The sequence below is a fragment of the Delphinus delphis genome, chromosome 8, assembly GCF_949987515.2.
Source record: "Delphinus delphis chromosome 8, mDelDel1.2, whole genome shotgun sequence".
NCBI lineage: Eukaryota > Metazoa > Chordata > Mammalia > Artiodactyla > Delphinidae > Delphinus > Delphinus delphis.
In genome coordinates, this window is record NC_082690.1 from 106,003,471 (window position 1) to 106,017,371 (window position 13,901).

General features: G+C 54.9%; 1 protein-coding gene across 1 annotated transcript; it reads right to left on the reverse strand.

The window, feature by feature from the left end:
- Nucleotides 1-1,866: 1,866 nt before the first annotated feature.
- Nucleotides 1,867-13,885, reverse strand: MRPL21 (mitochondrial ribosomal protein L21). Its single transcript, XM_060019453.1, has 7 exons — nt 13,734-13,885; nt 10,403-10,460; nt 8,090-8,175; nt 6,886-7,049; nt 5,129-5,181; nt 4,653-4,756; nt 1,867-2,001 (listed from the first exon to the last, which is right to left on the reverse strand). Exons 1-7 carry the CDS (start codon nt 13,831-13,833, stop codon nt 1,937-1,939), a joined length of 630 nt encoding a protein of 209 aa, XP_059875436.1. The 5' UTR covers nt 13,834-13,885; the 3' UTR covers nt 1,867-1,936.
- Between the last annotated feature and the right edge of the window lie 16 nt (nt 13,886-13,901).

Genomic DNA, 13,901 nt, shown 5'->3' on the forward strand with positions numbered 1-13,901 from the left:
GAGTCCTGACCATTCCTTTCTTATTGCTGAATAAACACGTCCATTGTACGTGTAGACCGCATTTGTTTATCCATCAGGATGGACACGAGCTATTTCTGCCTCCTGGCTATTGTGAATGTTGCCTAGTCCAGTTTTTAAAAGCAGTAATCTTTCACCAGTTCGACACCGATGTCAATGCTTTATGGGCACGTCACCAGTTCCCCAGAGCACAGCGGCTCTGCCCCTTTCTAGGATCACAAATGCTGACTTCGGCTGAGCAGTTGCTGTCGCCCAGAATCCTCACAGCGGTCCAGCGGGGGGTACCAGTATCGCCCCCATTTGAGGGATGAGGAAGTTGAGGCCCAGGGACCAGATAACGTGCCCAAGGACTCCTTGGAGGGTGGGTGTGGGGTTCACACCAGGTCAGTCTGGGTCCGGAGCCACCCGCCCCCTCCCCAACTACGTAAGCTGGGCTGCCTGACTACAGCAGACGACTTCAGAACCTGTTCTGTATTTCAAGCATATGGATGTGCATAAGATGAAGCATGTGGAAGGTGATTCCCACCTTACCTGCACAGGTTAAAAGGACCACAGGAGTGGGCCCTAGGCCGGCCGAGAAGACCCGGAGAGAGCCAGGGCCCGGGATCCGGAGCCGTGGCTCTCAGAGCAGTCCGCACGAGCCACAGCGTGTGGAAAGTTATCACAGATCCTGACGCGGCGGTGTCAGAGGGAGAGCACCCACGCTCTGAGGTGGGCCCACCACCCCTGCCGCCCACCCCAGGGGCACTGCAGCCAGTAACCGGCGGCCGGAATGCAGAATCTCCGCATCCAGTAGGACTGCTGCCCCCTGCTGTACATGGAGGGCACTGCAGGAGGGGGAGCGTCCCCACAGCCTGGCCAGCCAGCGTCCCCCAGCATCCCTGAGGGAGACTGGGTACCTGAAAGGGCGCAGGGAGGAGAGGGGTAGGCCTCCTGGTGCAGTGCCGCCTGCCTCGCTCACTCCCCCGTCATGGGACTCTGGAAGAAAGTATTAACTACAGTTTGATAAAGGGTTTTATTGTGTCCCTTGAAAGCCCTAACTTTTCTCTTGGAGGAAGCCCGGCCTCTGTGAAGGACACAACCAGACACCTGGGCCGCCTGGGAGCCCCCCGCTCCCTACACTTGACCCCCACCTCCACGTCCTTCCATTTGCCCTCCAGCCCTGGCCAATCTGGTTCGGGATCCCTCCCTTGTCACAGGGGTCAGCTGCCGGCCTGACCCGCCCCAGACAGCAGCCCCCAACCCTTCTGGGACAGGAGGCTGCCTTCAGGATCAGGTTCAAAACTGCTCCGGCCCCTCTGCTCTGTCACTTCACATCCAGTTCCCAGCACGTGCTGCGCTGCCCCAGCTCTGCAGCCCCAGCGCCGCGCCCCGGCCTTGGACAGAGTGCCCCCCCTTCCCTGCTGGACCCAGCGGAGCAGAAGGACAAGGGCAGGGACTCTGCACCCAGATGCCTGGTTTGCATCTCGGCTTCTTGGAAAAGCAAATCACTAGAAACAGGTAGTTGGATTACCCGAGGGATGGGAATTTGCTCACGTCTTTGTACATCTTGCCCAGGAGTGGAATCCAGATCGTGTCTCTCCTGGCGTCAGCTCCTGGGCCCCGGCTGTGTCCCCCACGTCGCGCACCTGCGGTGCCCGGTGGAGGGCAGCCAGTAATATCAGTCTGTGTCTTACACGAGCATCCAGGCTCCAGCCCTGGGAGGGCCACGCCTGTAATTCTTCCCGAATTCCTGTTTCTCCAGCCAAGGGAGACTATTCCTTACTAAGGATAAGCTCCCAGTCAGGGTGCTCAGCCTCCAACAATCGACGGCAGGACTGAGCCTGTTACGGCAGAGCCGCCTACCCCAGAGCACAGAGACCCGGACTCCTCGGAAAGTGGGTTTATTTTTATATTTCTAGAAACATTAGCTGGATGATCAGCACAGACGTGGAGCAATCCTGATGGTGTTTATCCGGAGGACGGTCTGAGGGCTCACGATAACTGCAAGACAGAGCAGGGCCCGGCATGAACACAGATCCGGACGCCGTCAACCAGCTACCGCGAGACCCAGCCGCCGCCCGCTCTTTCCTCGAGGGTCTGCCTTGCACCAGCACCGCCCCGCAGCCGGGCAGAACTGGCCACCCAGTGATGTCCCACAGGCCGTGGTTTTTGGTCATCACTGACCGCCTGCCTCACCACTCGCTCCGTGAGCCCCGTCAGACCCCACAGGGGCTGCAACACCCCGGGGCCTGGAGGCCAGGGGCGCCCTTGCTGCGGGCCCCCAGCCTGGCCTCCCCCACGTGCCCAGAGACCCCTGCCCTGCATGGGTGGGGGCACCCCTTCCGGCTACGCTGAGGCTACTGGAGGTGGCGGAGGGTACAGGAGAGGCTCCCCACTGACCCAGCTCTAGTAAAGCTGAAGCTACCGTCTGGTACGTTTCACCGTTTGTAACCGAGGACTGTGAGAGACATACATCGTCCCTCGTTGTCTGCAGGGGATGGGTTCCAGGACCCCCGAGGACACCGGCATCTAAGCATGCTCAAGCCCCCTAATAAGATGGTCTAGTGTCTGCATGTGACCCACACACACCCTCCCGTACACTCTAAACCATCTCTAGGTCACACGTGAGGCCTAAAGCACTGTCAACGCCATGTGAACAGGTGTAAATACAACGTATAATATAGATCCTATGTAAGGACTTGGTGAAGCAAATTCAAGTTTTGCTTTTTGGAACTCTCTGGAATTTTTTTTTCTTGCAAATTTTTTTGTTTTTGGCCCTGCGGCACGCGGGCTCTTAGTTGTGGCATGTGGGATCTTAGTTCCCTGGCCAGGGATCAAACCTGCACCCCCTGCATTGGAAGCACGGAGTCAACCACTGGACCGCCAGGGAAGTCCCTCCTGCAAATGTTCCATCTGTGGCTGGTTGACTCTGCGAGTATGGCAGACGGGGATATAGGGGGCCAACTGTGCACCTCCTGAGACAAGATGCTGCACCTGTGGGTCCCGCCCCAAGGGGCTGTGGCCTCCAGTGGAGGCCCCTGCAGGGACAGTTCTGTTCCCGCTTGTGGGTTTACTGGGAAATGGCAGGGGGCTCTGGATGGGAACAAAAGGTCGTGTGGGGTCAGGGAGACGGGGGAGACACAGCCCGGGCCGTGGAAAGCGGGCAGCAACGGCTAGGTGAGGGCGGAGGGGGATCCCTCCGTGAACCCTCGTCCCGGCCCTGCTCCGTGAGGCCGGGCAGGAGAGCGGGGTCTCCTGCCCCCACTCAGGGCACAGGCTCCCCTCCTGTCCCTGTGATGAGCCGCCAACTCCCGCAAGTCACCACAAGGCCACTGGATGCGGTGGCCTCTCCACTCCCGCTCAGCAGGCCCTGCCTGCGCCCCTGGGGGAGGCCCCTGCTGTGCAGTCCCCCCCTCAGGTGCCAGCCCTTCCCGCCACCGCTTCCTCCCTTCCCGGCTGAGGTTCTGTCCACCCCACGCGCTGCACCTGCCAGAACCCACGGCAAGTCCACACAGGGGCGCTGCTTCTTCACCTCTCCGACCTCTGACCTCACCCCTTCCTGCCTCCATCCCCTCCCCCCTCCCAGCAGACCCTCCTTGGTGACGCCCATTGTTACTGGCCCTTTAAATCAGGCGCACCACATGCGCCTGGACGCCCCTTCGGCCGGGGGACAGGACGGAAGGGCCTCCTGTCCCTGGTCTCTCAGCCCCTGTGCTCGAGCCCACCCTGCCCGCTCCATCCCACCAGCATCCGGACGCCCTGGCCCTCCAGGGGCCACCCCGCCTGCCGCCTCCCCAGGGAAACCTCTCCTGACCTTCTCTCCCAGGACTGCCTTCCTTCGGGCTCCAGACGGGCCTCCCTCCTCCCCCAAAGCCTCTTTCACTCCTTCAAACAAACCAGCCCCACCTCTGCCTCCCGGCCCAGTCGACCTCACACCCTTCCAGCCACCACCTCTTCTCTTTAACCACCTTCTGAGGATGCTGTCCCCACCTGCCTTTGCGTCACAGAACAAACATGAACGAACGCCCGAAGCATTACGGTAAGATGAAGTCTGACGAGCCGCCCACAGGAATTGGAACACAGGACACACGATCCCTCTGCATTTGTGACTCCTTCCTTCCCCGCCCCTCCAGAGGCAGCCACACCCGTGATTCTGCGCAAACCGTTCTTCCTTTAAAAATGTGCCGTTGTTATGTGTGTGCGTAATGCGTGCGGGCGCGAGCGTGTGCCCAGCAGCACGAGGCTGAGCTCTGCCCACCTCCGGGCTTCATGACTCGGCCTCACCCTCACATAGTCTAAGATCGTCCCTGCCGTGTGGAGGTGGGCCATCCACTGCACTGGACAACATCCCACTGAGGGAATCTCCGTTGCTCGTCCATTCCCCGTGGTGGACACGTGGCCTGCTTCTGGGTTGTCCGCAGGAACCCAGCTGCCAGGGCCGTGCCCTCCACAAGCCCCGGAGTGGTTAACGACTGCTACCCGCCCCTCCCCGGCAGAGCCAGGACGTGGGCAGAGCTCTCACTGGTCTCTGGGCTGCTGCACCCACAAAAGCGCCTGGCAGAGGGCAGGGCCCTGTCCAACCTGGCCCAGCACAGGACGCGGGGCAACACCCAGAGGATGGGAACGCAGCAGCCACGCTTTCTCCAACTTACTTCTTTTCCTTTTGTAGTTTTTCCTTTTCTTGAATCTCATATTGATTTTTGGCCATGATTCTGTCTTTTCAATGACTGTGGCTTCTACTTGAACAAGATCCTTTCTGGAAGAGAGGAAAACGAACAGTAATGTACCTTCCTGATTATTTTTCAGTTTTACTAGTGCTTTACGTGAGAACATCTAAATAAAGTTTAACTTCCTTTTCTGCCGGTTATCAACGTCATACGCCCTCCCTGCAGGCACTGTGAAAACTACCAAAAAGCACAGCAAAGAACAGTGTCATCCCACAGCAAATCTTAAAAGGGCCAAACTGCAGTGAATGAGTAACAGGTCAACGATTTGTCCTGGATGCTCTGTACGTGGGACACTACACACCCACAGTGAGAAGCGTAAGCGTGTTGAGCTTGGTGGCTGCGGCGGGTGTGACGGGAGCCCCTCTGCCCAGCCTCCCCGCCGGCATCTGAGAGCACGTTACCCGAGGAGGGGTCTGCCGAGCAGCGTGAAGTCGTCGGCCCCAACCAGCAGGACCTGGAATCAAATAGGCGTGTTACCAGCAAATAACACAAAGCCCCTAGAACAGGCAGTCGCCCGAGCACACTGGAAAGGAAGCAAGGTGTCGGTTCCCCGAAACCAAAACGTGGGCTTCCTCTGCTATCTAACTAGCCACTCCCTCAACCTGGGACAGAGGTGGGGGCGCCAGCTGGCGGCCTGGCTGTGTGTGCAGGGGCGCCCGGCTGCCTGCGGACACGCCCGCGCTGTCAGACCCGGACACGTGGAACTCGGTCATCTGGGCGAGCACGTAACCTCCTATGGCAACAGTGGCTTTTAAAATACAACAACTTTTTATTGAAGTATAATACATACGGGGAAAAAATGCACAAACCAAACTGTGGTGTCTTTTATACAGTTCACAGTCCTGCTGATACTGCAAAGATTGAGGTTCAAGGTATTCTTTTAATGACTGCAAAACCCTGCACGGCCAGGCAGCCTCTCTCACTGGAGGGAAACTGTGACGCTAAGCGTGGCCTCAGATGAAGACAGTTCTGCGACCCAAGTGCAGTGGGGTTCTCATTAGACATTGGGAGACTGTCTGAAATTCTCCTGATGAGAAAAAAACTCGATTGCATTAAGCTTAAATGTCTAAAGACAAAGCCTATTTTATAATAACATCAACGCGCTATGTGTGTTAGGTGATGACAAATAACGCAATCTTGCTTGACTCACTCTCAGCCCGACACGGTCTCTGTTGCTGGGCTTCCGACGCTACGAAAACCACCTGCATGAGGCGGAGCTTCCTATGTTTTTGTTAATGTGAAATGTTTCAACATAATGTCCTTTTAGAGATCCTCACAAAAACACTCCAGAAGTCTCTTATTTTAGATGTAAAAGGTAAATGTACTCTTGTTCGTGAGCTCATGACAGAACCACGGGGGTCACCAAGGAGAAGGGGCTGTGCTGGCTGGTGGCGTCCACACAGCGCCCTGGCTCAGCCTGAGCCGTGCTCCTGCTCGGATCACAGGCTGTGGGAAGACCGTCTGAGAGAGGAGAGTTTAATGCTCCCCTGGGTGTAAATATGCAAAGAATCTACAATCACAAAGGAAGGAGGAGTTTTAAATTATAAAGAAAACCATATGTCATATCACATCACACCAACAGTTAACCACGTCCTAAAAAATGATCCGGTACAGAAATCTCATATTTTATCTACAGTTTTATGAACAGAAGCAGAATAGGCAAAAACCAAATAGGCCCCCGAACACAAGCGGAGGGCAGAGGCACTTGGCTAAACACGCAGGACACACCTCGCGGCAGTTCAGGAGGGTCGGAAGACGACCAGCGCCCTGCGAGGCGCCTCTAAACCGTGCTCGCCGTTCAGCACAGCGGCAGCTGTCACGCCTAACGTCAGGGCGGTGCTTGAGCCGAAACGGAACATTTTCTCTTCATAAATCCGGGCCTGAGAACTCTTTACATCCCTAACTGGGATTTTCACTGTACCTGTGATCAGATATTTTCCTCTAAGAATACACTAAGGAGACGTGAGACAAACCCTTCTCTGTCTGACGTGAGACAGACACACGCGTCCCCTTAGAGAAACGTGCTGATCGGCTCCCTGTAAGGAGGGGCCCTACCGAGTCGGGCCGCCCTCGGGGAGCAGCTCTGCCCACACCCCCCTGACCCCACCGTGCCCACTGGCCAGCCTGCCACGTCCCCAGAGCTGACTCACAGTCTCACCTTCTCCAGCCGGATCCTCTCTCCACACGCAACGTCTAACTTGTTTTCAATTAAGATCAGGTCTTCAGAGGTCACCTTCCACTGGTGGCTGGCAAAGTGCACCACTGCGAAGAGCCTGCCGTAGCGGCCCTGGGCGATCAGCTCGTTCACCTTCTCCACGACCTCTGTGGGGAGAAGGGCGGTCAGGGTCACAGCTACACCCTCACCCGGGTGCCCGCTGCCCCGCCGCAGGCCAGGGTGAGCCGCTGCTCCCAGGAGCTGGCACTGGGGTGCGCGGGGCACACGGGGCTCTTATAGACGATCGTGCCCCGACGGCACAGAAGCCCCCATCCCCCTGCCATCCTCCCGCCTGAGCGCTCGGCGCGCCTGGCTGGGTTTCTCTGACCCTGCGGTGGAGAAACCCTCACCTGGTTTCATTCCCAGTCGTTATTAACGAGCCAGCGGCCTGGCAAAGTGAGAGGAGAGGCCTTCTTGCAAACAAGGAAAACCTAGAATTATACCCTCATGGCGCTGGATGCTACCTGCTCGCGTCCGCCCACACCCAGTCCCCCTCCCATGGTCACCCCCTCGTCTTAGGCCTGGCCCTTCTCTCCTGCCCCGACCCTCCTGGCCTCGCCTGGGGCTGGGCGCAGGGCACAGCGTCTGCCCTGGAAACCGAGTCACGCCCTCGGCTGCACCTGGCCAAGAGGGCGGAACCTCGCCTGCAGCGAGGGGCACAGCATCCGAAATAGTATTTAACAACTGCAAGATTCCACGCGTTACTATGGACTTCCAGCTTTTGGAAACTGAGGATCTCGCACTCATCCCGGTGCTGGGCGTGGTGGCCACACTGCCCTCCTGGCGACACGCATCCTGCGTGACACCCTGATGGCCTCTTGAACACCTGGGCTGGGGCCGGCTTCCACCGATGACCAGGCACATCGTTCTTCTTCCCTGAACTCCCGTTTCTACCAACAGCGGGGAGACAGAGCTGGGCCCTGGCCCTCGCGCCACCCGCACTACCTGCCTGCGACTCGGCTGGTGCCTTGCTGCCCTAGGAGGACTGGCTCAACGAATGAGGGTTTTGAGCTCTGGTGTCGAGCGAACCTGAGCTTTCACGCTGCGCCGTCTCGGGCACCTGGAAACGTGAAGTCCTTGTTCTGTGGCCAGGAGGCCCCCTGTGGTGGAAGCAGGGGCGCCACCCCCTAGCTTCTGCCTCTCTTACCTGCGTGGTGTCTGGCCTCCTCGACGGGGTCTGGCACAACAACTTCTGGCCAAGGTGGTGAACTCAGTGACGTTTTAGGAACGTATCTGTAAAAATATTTTACAGACGTGGGTCACACACACGTGAAAAGACGGTTCAAGATGTGTGAGAAATGACTGCGCTCAGCACACTAGGAAGGGCAAGGATCCGGCACGTCTCTGATGCTTGTGTGGCTGGCGGGACAGCTGCCCCCGCAGTTGTAGGAGGGCAAAACCTGCTCGCCCCAAAATGTCTCTTAGGCGTGCAGATTACTTCAAGCCGAAAACAATCAAGGCCCAAAAGACGCAGGAAGAAACTTTGGCAGGAGGCAGGCAGGCCTGGGTCTGCGCGCAGCTTCCTGAAAGACTCGAGATGGAGGGCCTGTCCTGGGACACAGCATCACCAGAGACGGCTGCGAGGAACACAGGGGCCCAGAGATCTGAGGCCGCTCCTGTCCCACTGTCTCTGCAGGCCCAGCCAACATTTATTCACCAAACATCTGCTTTTCCACCTCCACGTGAATTGCCTTCGTCCCCTTTGAAGTCTCAAACCCCCACCCTCAACATCGTCTTTTGTCTTTAGCTGAAGGTGCTACTTAAGGTGAGGGCTTCTGCCATTTGTGCGAGTGGCTCATTTCTCCTGGGTCTCTCCTGTGTGTACAGGTTATTAAACTTTGGTTTGATTTTTCTCCTGTTAACCTGTCTCATGTCAATTTAACTCTTAGACCAGCCAGAAGATCCCAGAAAACTGGGGACCCTGCCGCTTCCAGCTCACTGTTCGCTCACTGTGAAGTGAGCGAACGCCTTCCCTGCCGGAGTCCACTGGCCCCCAAATGAAGCTGTGCACTCCCGTCACGCATCGTGTCTGAGCAGCCCTGGGCGGCCCGGCAGCAGCCAGTCGAGGACCGAGGGACAAACCTCGGAACGGGACTGGGGGCAGCAGTGGCCACTCACGGCGGTCACAGGAGAAGTCAGCCGAGTTCATGAAAGCACCCTTTAGGGTTTCTGCCTCCACCCTCACCCAGGGTGCCCACTGCTCCTTTAGGGAAACACCAGGCCCTGCGTCCCCCCTGCTGAGAATCTCCGCTGCAGGAGCGCAGGTGGCTGCACTGAGAGCTTACTACGTGCCAGGCGCTCTTCTCTTTTTTTTTTTCTAATTTTTGTACTGAAGTATAGTTGATTTACAATGTTAATTTCTGCCGTACAGCATAGTGATACAGTTATACACATACATTCTTTTTTATATGCTTTTCTGCCATGGTTTATCTCAGGAGACTGAATATAGTTCCCTATGCTCTCCAGGAGGACCCTGTCGTTTATCCATTCTATGGATAATACTTTGTATCTGTTAATCGCAAATTCCCAATCCATCCCCTCCCCATGGCAACCACAAGTCCTTCTAAGCTCTTTTTTGTTAAAAAGTTTATTTTATTTTTGGCTGCATTGGGCCTTCGTTGCTGCGCGCCGGCTTTCTCTAGTTGCGGCGAGTGGGGGCTGCTCTTCGTTGCGGTGCGCAGGCTTCTCATCGCGGTGGCTTCTCTTGTTGCGGAGCACGGGCTCTAGGCACGCGGGCTTCAGTAGTTGTGGCTCGCGGGCTCTAGAGCGCAGGCTCAGCAGTTGTGGTGCACGGGCTTAGTTGCTCCGCGGCATGTGGGATCTTCCCGGACCAGGGCTTGAACCCGTGTCCCCTGCATTGGCAGGCGGATTCTTAACCACTGTGCCAGCAGGGAAGCTCCCTTCTAAGCTCTTTAAATGCAGAAATTCACTCGACTCTCATGAAAACCCACTGAGACGGAGACTAATACTGCTTCCATTTTGCCGAAGAGGAACGAAGCTCAGAGTGCGTGGCCCTGCTCAGGGACCCGGGCTGACAGGGCGGGGCAGGGACGGGACCCTGTGTGTTCCTACCTGAGTACGATCTTGTCAAATTTACCTTCTGTAGTTTATATTAATTTTATGTGTTTTCTTGAACACTGAACATGCTCTTTCAAATTATGTAAGGTCCTCCTGGAGATTCTGACACAACCATCCCGTGATTCGACCTTCCCAGTTGGAAATAAATCCCCAATTAGGAGTTAAAAGCTTTTGCCTGGAAAGACACAGCTGTGCAAGGCCCAGAACACCTTTCCCTTTGGGTGCTTGAGGTTCTGTCTGTATTTCTATACGTCAAGGGTCTGAGAAAAATACTGTCAAAAAGTTAAAAGAAAACTAAATATTCTTGAAAACCCAAATGCTTAAAGTTCTGACTTTAGAAAGGAAAGGAAGAGAGTCACCAAAACCCACATTTTGATATTACCCTTGTGGAAATGAAGCGCTCTGCGAACTGAACCTTCGAGAAGCAGACCACAGGGAAGCTGAGGGAATAAAGAAACACGCGTAGTTACTAACACGAAACGCAAACCGCCCTTTACGATGCTCAGTGTGCAAGTGCCGCTCCTGTGACTGGCACGCGACTTAAACCACCACATCACGACATGTCTACAGAAAAACCTAGGCCAACAAAACTAAAAGAACATCACTTACAGTCACTGGCTATTACCATAAGCGTCAGGATGTGCTTGTCACGCCATTGAAAAGGGCCTAAATCACCTACCTGCTAACCCACTCCTTGACCACAGGTGCCCACTAAGTTCAGGCCCTGTTCGGTACCCCAGTGTGGGAGCGGCCTCCAGGACGCCCCGACGAGCCCACCTCCTCGTGTTCTCACCCCTGTGTTGTCCCCCGACAGGGCGCTGGTTTCTGTGACCAACAGCATGTGGCAGAAGTGACAGGACAGCACTTCCGAGAGTAAGTTATACAAGGGCAGCTGCTGTCCTGGGTGTCCTCTCTCATCTCTGCTGCAGGGCTGCTGTGCGGTGAGCAGTCCCTGGAGGGGCCTCCTGCCAGCAGCCCAGGGAGGGAGCTGGAAAGCAGATTCTGCAGCCCCAGCTGACAGCCTGACTTGAATCTAATGAGAGACTGGGAGCCAGAAGCACCTGCTAAGCTGCTGCTGGATCCTGACCGTCAGCGATGGATAATACACGTTAGGTATCTTAAGCTGCTGGATTTGGGGGTAACCTGGGACATAGCAGTAGATAACTAATGCACCAACAAAGGTACCCACAGCCCACTGAGAAGGACTCAGAAATAAAATGCCTGGTAAGTGCAAAAAGCAGAGGACAGGTTTCTCAATAACTACTGTTGGTTTTATTTTTTCAATTGGGCTCTAATTTATAAACCATAAAATTCACTCTTTCAAAGCTCACTCATTAGCGGTTGTTCCCAATTCTTGGTCTCCTGGGCTGGTGTCTCTTCCCCTCTGCCATCTTGGTGCGCTTGTGGTTTAGACATTGGATCTTACCTCTTCTTTACCTATAGCCGTTCCTCTGGTGATTGTATGAATTTAAATGTCACCTATACACTGGTGACTCCCAAGTTTACACCTGCAGCCTGTCGGACACGACAAACACCTGTCTCTTTGTCATCGTCACCTGCATGTCTAACAGGCGTCTCAGAACCTAACAAAGGCTCCTGATCTGCCCCTCATGCCTGCTTCTCCCGCACCCCTCCCCATCTCACGTAATGGCGACTCCATCTTTCTAGTTGCTCAGGCCCCAAATCTCAGTCATTTATGACCCTTCTCTCTCACACCCCTCAGCCAACCTATCAGCAAGTCCCCTTGCCTCTCTTTGAGAGATCCAGGCTCTGACCACTTCAATCACCCAAGCCTGCATTATTACTAACACCCTGCTCTCGCCCTAGCCTCCCTTCTCTGCACAGCAGCTAGAGGGATCCTGTTAAAACTGAGGTCAGATCGTGTCACTACTTTGCGAAACTCTACAAGAGCACCCCATTTCACTCAGAGAAAAAGCCGAAGTTCTTACAGCGGCCACAGGGCAGTGGGCATTGCGGTTCCATCTGTCTCTCTGAGCCCATGCCTCACGAGCTTCCCCTCGCTCACTGCACACCTGCCATTCTGGCCTCCTGGCTATTCCGGGAAGATGCCAAGTGCAAGGGCCTATGCCTGACTGCTCTTGCCCTGAACGCTCCCCGACCCCACGTGGCCCCCAGGCTAATTCCCTATTTCCTTTGGGTCTCCACTCCAATACCGTCTCAGTAGAGAGACCTTCCCCACCCATCCTATTTAAAATTGAACCCTTTCTTCCCAACTCATGCTTTATTTTTCTCCATGAGTCGTAACAGCTTCGAACATACTATATAATTTGCTGTTTCTTAAAAATCTGCTTGTCTCTCTGCACAACCCTTCCCCCTGCGTCAGAATGCTAGCTCCATAAAAGCAGGGATTATTGTTTTATGTTTATAACTGATGTATTCGCTATCCTGGACCAGTGTTTGACTTGTAACAGGTGCTCGATAAATGGTGAATATACGAATAAATGAATGACATCTACTCTGCTAAGCCATCAAACGAGGCCCCTGTGGAACACTCCACGATTGGGAACTTGTGATTGGCCTCTCGAGAGCCATCCCACCGCTGAAAGCTTACAAAGTTTCTGCAACTGATCTGCTTCCCTTGCCTGTGGTCTTAGCTTAGCAGTGACCCCACTGGGAACAAATGGTGCCCCAGGATCATCCTTTAGATCCCTAAGGATCGTGCCAGTGTCCACCCTGTTTCCTTCACTCACTCTTCAAGGTCCTGCCTGTTCACCATTTTGGTCACCCTCTCTTTACTCAGTTCACTTCATCTGTGCTTCTCTCTGAAAACATTGGGTCTGGAATTGAACACAGCATTCTAGAGGTGGTTTTATAATGGTAGAATGCAGTAAGTCCCACTGCTTTTGTAAAAACTTCCCTGCCTGCTTAAACCCAAGTTTTATTATGGAAAATGACAAGCATACAAAAGTAAAGAGAATAGCGAGTCCTCCTGTATCTCTCCCCAGACTCAACAGTTATCAACTCTTGGCCAAGCTTGATTCATTCACAGTGCCTCTGGCCCAACTCTGTGATTAAAGCAACTGTCAGTGTATTTCTATGAAAGATAAAGATTCTTAACAAAAACACAACCACAACATCATTATCACACCTAAAAAAGGGAACAATTATTATCAATTCAGACCCAATTCTAAAACATACATAAACATTCCCTCACACAGATACACACTCCAACCGTTTCAGACAGAAGTTTATAGTGTTTCTGAGAAACATAATCTTTTTGAGCCTCATGACAACCCAGTGCCTAAAATACAGCTGTCGCTTTTGCTGGACTGGTTACCATTAGGCAAGGACATCCATCACCATTTTCCAGATGAGGATGGTGAGGCTCAGAGCGTGGCTCGCAGCCTGCGGGTGATGGTTAGCGCACAGGCCTTGGAGCCGGACCGAGCTGTCTGATTCAGTCCTCTCCCACTTCCCTGCTGTGTGACCGTAAGCAAGCTACCTAACCACTCTGAGCCTCAGTTTGTTCCCCCGGTTAAATACAGCCTATATGGAAGTTGGGGAGCTTTCATCAGTATTTAAGCTACTAACTAAAGGAACCAGGATCTGAACCTAGGTTTCCCCAACTCCAAAGTCCGCGTTGTAATCACCGCATCAAAAAAAGCGATTAACATCGGTCGGACACAGACACACATGTGGCGGGACGGCAGGGCGCCCCACTTCCTCTCTTCACCCCGCGGCCAAGGTCTCACCCTCTCCGGGCCCCGACGCTCTCAGGACACTGCGGCTGCATGCAGACACCAGCCGTCTGAAAGTGACCGGCAGGGCCGAGGCCGCCACAGCCGCCGCCATCTTCCCGCAGCCTAGACCGACACCGGAAGCGGAAGAGGCGCGAACCTGGTGCGTCGACGCACCGGGCC